This window comes from Clupea harengus, chromosome 3 (assembly GCF_900700415.2).
Source record: "Clupea harengus chromosome 3, Ch_v2.0.2, whole genome shotgun sequence".
Lineage (NCBI taxonomy): Eukaryota > Metazoa > Chordata > Actinopteri > Clupeiformes > Clupeidae > Clupea > Clupea harengus.
This window is the reverse complement of record NC_045154.1, coordinates 14,195,117-14,202,616: the sequence shown is the minus strand read 5'-3', so window position 1 is coordinate 14,202,616 and position 7,500 is coordinate 14,195,117. Positions and strand designations below refer to the sequence as shown.

The 7,500-nt window shown below is 43.7% G+C and overlaps 1 protein-coding gene across 2 annotated transcripts in view; it reads left to right on the top strand.

The window, feature by feature from the left end:
* Positions 1–7,500, top strand: part of cpt1b (carnitine palmitoyltransferase 1B (muscle)) — an 18,872-nt gene that overhangs the window by 10,326 nt on the left and 1,046 nt on the right. For both annotated transcript variants that reach the window (XR_006151674.1, XM_031564656.2), the window contains exons 14-19: positions 454–618; positions 1,442–1,576; positions 2,003–2,155; positions 2,528–2,641; positions 6,052–6,144; positions 6,837–7,500. The exon at positions 6,837–7,500 is cut by the window's right edge. Coding sequence is in view for 1 of the 2 variants with exons in the window: in XM_031564656.2 (XP_031420516.1) it covers positions 454–618; positions 1,442–1,576; positions 2,003–2,155; positions 2,528–2,641; positions 6,052–6,144; positions 6,837–6,947 (771 nt within the window). In the remaining variant the exon portion in view is untranslated. The remainder of the gene's footprint in view (positions 1–453; positions 619–1,441; positions 1,577–2,002; positions 2,156–2,527; positions 2,642–6,051; positions 6,145–6,836) is intronic.

Sequence of the window (7,500 nt, the reverse complement as noted above, 5' to 3'; positions counted from 1 at the left end):
TCGAGAGATCATGATTCACCTCTACTCGTTTACACTAATTACTGAAACGTTACTCATCAAGAGATCATGATTCACCTCTACTCGTTTACACTAATTACTCAAACTTTACTCATTCTTCTGTTTCATGTATTTCTTTCTGTCAGAGAATAGTGAGGAAATAAAGTAGCCGTTATGCTTGAAGTAGTGCACCCTACTTGAGTTTGAAGGCTTTAAAATGTGTAATGATATACAGTTTTTACTTTACTTTTATTATTTTCTACATTGTAGATTAATACTGAAGACATTTAAACTACGAAAGCACACATATGGAATGATGTACTAAACAAAAAATAAAATAGAAAATAATAAAAGTAAAGAAAAAACTTTTGACTGGTACTGTACGTAATGTAAATGTGTAATGATATTCGTAACGTCAGATAATGATGTTCCTTCTCTCTCCTCTCCTCCCCCCAGTGTCAGGAGATCATTGAGGGCTCGTACCACTTGGCCAAGGAGATAGCTGATGATGTGGACTTCCATGGCTACGTGTTTGATGAGTTTGGCAAAGGCCTGATCAAGAAGTGCAGGACCAGCCCGGACGCCTTCATCCAGATGGCCCTGCAGCTAGCACACTTCAGGGTAGGAACATCAGCTAGCACACTTCAGGGTAGGAACATCAGCTAGCACACTTCAGGGTAGGAACATCAGCTAGCACACTTCAGGGTAGGAACATCAGCTAGCACACTTCAGGGTAGGAACATCAGCTAGCACACTTCATGGTAGGAACATCAGCTAGCACACTTCAGGGTAGGAACATCAGCTAGCACACTTCAGGGTAGGAACATCAGCTAGCACACTTCAGGGTAGGAACATCAGCTAGCACACTTCAGGGTAAGAACATCAGCTAGCACACTTCAGGGTAGGAACATCAGCTAGCACACTTCAGGGTAGGAACATCAGCTAGCACACTTCATGGTAGGAACATCAGCTAGCACACTTCAGGGTAGGAACGTCAGCTAGCACACTTCAGGGTAGGAACATCAGCTAGCACACTTCAGGGTAAGAACATCACATTAGTAGTTCCTACCGTAATAGTATCCATACTCTGTACTCTTCAGGATAATAGACAATTTGTACTTTAAAGACAACTATACTCCAGTACTTGATTACATCAGATTAGTAGAAATCCACACTCTATAATAATAGACTTTAGTTTGATTAGTAGAGATCCATACTCTATAATAAAATACTTTAGTTTGATTAGTAGAGATCCACACTCTACACACTCTATAATAATAGACTTTAGTTTGTTTAGTAGAAATCCATACTCTATAATAATATACTTTAGTTTGATTAGTAGAGATCCACACTCTACACACTTATGGATCTATCACTAACGCTGTGTGTGTGTGTGTGTGTGTGGGTGTGTGTGTGTGTGTGTGTGTGTGTGTGTCTGATGCAGGATAAGGGAGAGTTCTGTCTGACGTACGAGTCCTCCATGACGCGGATGTTCCGTGAGGGTCGGACGGAAACGGTGCGCTCGTGCACCTCTGAGTCTACCGCGTTCGTCAGAGCCATGGAGGACCTGAAGCAGAAGGTACACACACACACACACACACACACACACACACACACACACACACACACACACACACACACACACACACACACACACACACACACACACACACACACACACACAGTGTTCGTCATGGAGCCATGGAGGACCTGAAGCAGAAGGTGTCTGACATCACATCCAACATGACACACACACACACACTAACACACACACACGGGACACACCACACACACACACACACACACACTAACACACACACACGGGACACACCACACACACTAACACACACACACACACACACACAGGAAACACACAGAGAGGCAGGCTGACCTGATGTCATGAGCGAGAGACAGAGAGAGAGACGACGAGAGAGAATGTTAGTGTGCTCGCCCTGCGTGTGTGTGAGTGTTCTGAACGGTTGTTGTCATTTGTTTGGGTGTGTAGAAAGACGAATGCCTGGCATTGTTCCAGAAGGCGTCGGAAAAGCACCAGCAGATGTACCGGTTGGCCATGACGGGCTCGGGCATCGACCGCCACCTCTTCTGCCTCTACATCCTCTCCAAGCTGATGGGCATCGACTCACCTTTTCTCAAACAGGTAGGACAGGCAGGGAAGACACACACACACACACACACACACACACACACACACACACACTCACTCTCTCCCACACTCACACACACACACTCTCACACACTCTCTCTCTCTCACACACACACGCACACACACACACACTCTCTCTCTCTCTCACTCACACTCTCTTTCTCACACTCTCACACACACACACTCTCACACACACACTCACACTCTCACACACACACACACTCTCACACGCTCTCTCTCTCTCACACGCACACACACTCTCACACACACTCTCACACACACACACACACACTCTCACTCTCACTCTCACTCTCTCACACACACACACACACACACACACTCTCTCTCTCTGTGATGTCTCCCCAGGTGCTGTCGGAACCATGGAGGCTCTCGACCAGTCAGACCCCCCAGCAGCAGATCAACCTGATGGACCTGCAGAAGTACCCCCGATACGTGGGCCTGGGGGGGGGCTTCGGCCCGGTGAGTCACCTATACACACTATACACACACACAGTCAATCTATACACACATTAGTCAGTCTATACACACACACATTAGTCAATCTATACACACATAACAGTCAATCTATACACACATCAGTCAGTCTATACACACACATCAGTCAGTCTATACACACACATCAGTCAATCTATACACACACACCTCAGTCAGTCTACACACACACATCAGTCAGTCTATACACACACATCAGTCAGTCTATACACACACATCAGTCAATCTATACACACACACCTCAGTCAGTCTACACACACACATCAGTCAGTCTATACACACACATCAGTCAGTCTATACACACACATCAGTCAATCTATACACACACACCTCAGTCAGTCTTCACACACACATCAGTCAGTCTATACACACACATCAGTCAATCTATACACACACACAGTCAATCTATACACACACACACACATCAGTCAATCCATACACACACATCAGTCAATCCATACACACACACATCAGTCTATACACACACATATCAGTTAACCGAAACACACACATCAGTCAGTCAATACACACACATATCAGTCTATATACACATATCAGTCAATCTATACACACACACACACACACATACACACATCAGTCAATCCATACACACATATCAGTCTATACACACACATCAACAACATATTCCTGCACTTCTTTTTCCTCTTTTCTAGGTTGTTGTTTTTCTAATTCTCATGTAAAGTAGTATTTATTGTTACACCATGCTTTTTTATTGCTCTTAGCTTGACTGTTCTCTCCCTTGTACGTCGCTTTGGACAAAAGCGTCTGCTAAATGACTAAATGTAAATGTAAATGTACATCAATCTATACACACATTTCAGTCAGTCTATACACACACATCAGTCAATCTATACACACACACACACACACACATCAGTCAATCTATACACACACATCAGTCAATCTATATACACACATATCAGTCTATACACACACACAGTCAATCTACACACACATATCAGTCTAATCAAATCAAATCAAATCAAACTTTATTTGTACGGCGCATTTCATACAAGGAAGTAACACAATGCGCCTCACAGTAGGAAAGAAAAGGGGGGGGGTTACACTTGTATAAAACACACAGATTTTCAAGAGATAAATGAATAAAATAAAATAAACGTACTAACCGCACTGCCACCGTAAAGGACTACTCAGCACGGTCATCGTCAAACTAAGCTGCTGGGGGGGGGGGGGGGGGGGGGGGGGGGTTACAAACACTTGTAAAGAGACACAGATAAGTAAATAAATAAATAAATGTTACATTAATGTTAAATAAATAAATTTTACAAGTTACAAAACACTTATAAAAAGACACAGATTTTGCCAGAGATAAATCTATAGTCAGAGATAAATATATAAGTCTATACACACACATCAGTGAATCTATACACACACATATCAGTCAGTCTATACACACATATCAGTCTATACACACACATCAGTGAATCTATACACACACATATCAGTCTATACACACACACACAGTCGATCCATACACACACACAGTCAATCTATACACACATATGAGCCTATACACACATATAATTCAATCCATACACACACATCAGTCAATCTATACACACACACAGTCAGTCAGTCAATCAATACACACATATCAGTCCATACACACATATCAGTTAACCTATACACACATATAATTCAATCCACACACACACAGTCGATCCATACACACATATCAGTCTATACACACATATCAGTCTATACACACACATCAGTCAATCTATACACACACACAGTCAATCCATACACACATATCAGTCTATACACACACACACAGTCAATCTATACACACACATCAGTCTATACACACACACATCAATCCATACACACACACACACATCAGTCAGTCTATACACACACATCAGTCAATCCATACACACACATCAGTCAATCTATACACACACGCACATCAGTCTATACACACACACATCAGTCAGTCTATACACACACATCAGTCAATCCATACACACATATCAGTCTATACACACACATATCAGTCAATCTATACACACACATCATAAAGGGTTAGTATGTGGCTCAAGGCCCCGTCACACCATGACGTTCTGGTCAACGTTCTATGATGTTAGAGGAAACGTTGGTAATCGTCCATGGTCGCTGGAATTGCGCCAGAAGAGCTTTGTGTGAAAGCTGGTGAACGCTGTAATCGTCGGTAATCGTCGGTGATCGGAGGGGAACGCTGGTCCAAAAAAAAAGTTTTGAACATGCACAAAAGTTCTCATGGAGATCAGCGTTCTTCAACGTTTCATTTAAACGCTGGAGAACTTTCGTGGAACGTTTTATTAACTTTGCACGCGTTTGGCTATCATAGTCAGTCGTTGGGTAGGGTAGACTGAGTACAGTTGATGCACCCGAAATAACTTATGTGTGCAGCAATCCTGAGACGTGATTTTTATTTTGGACATGCCTACTAACGTCCTCTTTGATCCAGGGAAATTTGAGCACCTAACCCATCTCTCGTAGGAAGATATCGGCGAAAGTTTTTTCACCAAGGGAAGATCTTGATTTTATCATGTCCCTTCTACAATTAATATGTTATTAACCATACGTGATCAACAAACGCAACTTACATCATTGCAAACGTTATTCTGTGCACTATAAATCTACATATTCCATGCTATCATGTCATGCAAGGTCATTGCATAATCTAGCGAAAAGCGGAGTGGAGGGTATATATGCTTGCTTGAGCCCAGCATGAAGTAGATGTACTGAACTTGAACATAGCTGAGCACTGTTATAGCTGGTGCTGTTCCATGGCAGATGGATATGATATGAAGACTCTTGTGACATGGACAATGTGTGTGGATGTGTTGATGTTTTCTAATAATAAACATTGAGAAACACAAATTCAGTGTCAAATTTAAATCATTTATTTTAATAACATAAAACCCCAGGAATAACGCCCGTTATTTCGTAAATCACAGTAATAATAACAGTAAATCTTCGTCCGAAGACATTGCTAGTGAAAGAGGCTTTGTATTCTTCTTACTTTCAGAAGGATTTATCATCTTCTTACTTGCAGCAGCGCTAGTAGCAGACACGTCAGCACACGTTTGTCGCGCACAAGTGACACGTCACAAGTCGCGGTTACATGCTCCTCATGCGTGAGTCCCACGTTAGTAGTCATGCGTCAGTCCTACGCTATTCTTTCGTTAAGTCACACGCCAGATGTGTCCACATGGCCCTAGAACGCTCGAAATTGAACGATTAGAAAGTTCAGAGAACGTTGACCAGAACGTCATGGTGTGACGGGGCCTTTACTGATATCAGACTGTATTATTAGCTTAGTTTGTCTCTTTTCTCTGTTCTGTGTCCAGGTGGCAGATGATGGTTATGGTGTGTCTTACATCATCGTTGGAGAAGATATCGTCACATTCCATATCTCCAGCAAATTTTCCAGCCCTGAGACGGTAAGAAGACACGCACACACACACAAACACACACACACACATACTGAGACACACGCACACACACAGACACACAAACACACGCACACACACACAAAGACATACACAGACATACACACAGACACACACACACACACACACACTGAGACACACACACACACACACACACACACAGACACACACACAGACACAGACACAGACACACACACGCACACACACACAGACACACACACACACACACATACTGAGACACACGCACACACACAGACACACAAACACACACACACACACAGACACACACACGCACACACACACAAAGACATACACAGACATACACACAGACAGACACACACACACACTCACAGACACACACACAGACACACACACACACAGACACAGACACAGACACACCACACAGACACACACAGACACACACACAGACACACTGAGACACACAGACACACACACACACAGACACACACACAGACACACACACAGACACACACACACACGCACACACACACAGACACACACACACAGACATACTGAGACACACACACAGACACACACACACACACACACACACAGACACACAGACACACACACAGACACACACACACACAGACACACACACAGACACACACATAGACACAGACACACATACTGAGTGAAACTGGCGTTCTCTTTCCTTGTAGGACTCCTACCGTTTTGGCCAGAACATCCGCCAGGCCATGCTGGACATCCGCTCACTCTTTGACCAGAAGAACCACACCAAGATCGAGAAGGTGGTCAAGAAGACTCTGTAACCTGGACCACAGCATCTCAGCAGAACCTTTCCACCAGAACCACACCAAGATAGAGAAGGTGGTCAAGCGGACTCTGTAACCTGGACCACAGCCTCTCACCAGAACCTCTCCAGCAGCTTCACACACTCACTTTTAAAACAAGACAACAGAGCGTGGATCTCCAGCCCTTATTTCAGCTTCGCTTCAAGCTTCAAGTGTCTAATGACGGACACCTGCGTAGACAATAACTAATAACTATATCAGCCGCACAGGTAGCAATGCACTAACACACACACACACACACACACACACACACACACACACACACACACACACACACACACACACACACACACACACACACACACACACAGGTAGCAATGCACTAAGGGAGAATGAAAAGGCTCAGAGCTCTCTGCCTATGAGTCTCAAAGGGAAAACAGAATGATCATCCACTACACACACACACACACACACACACACACACACACACACACACACGCACACACACACGCACACACACACACGCACACACACCTGCTTTGAACAGGGCAGGATCAGGCCTGCAGTCAGC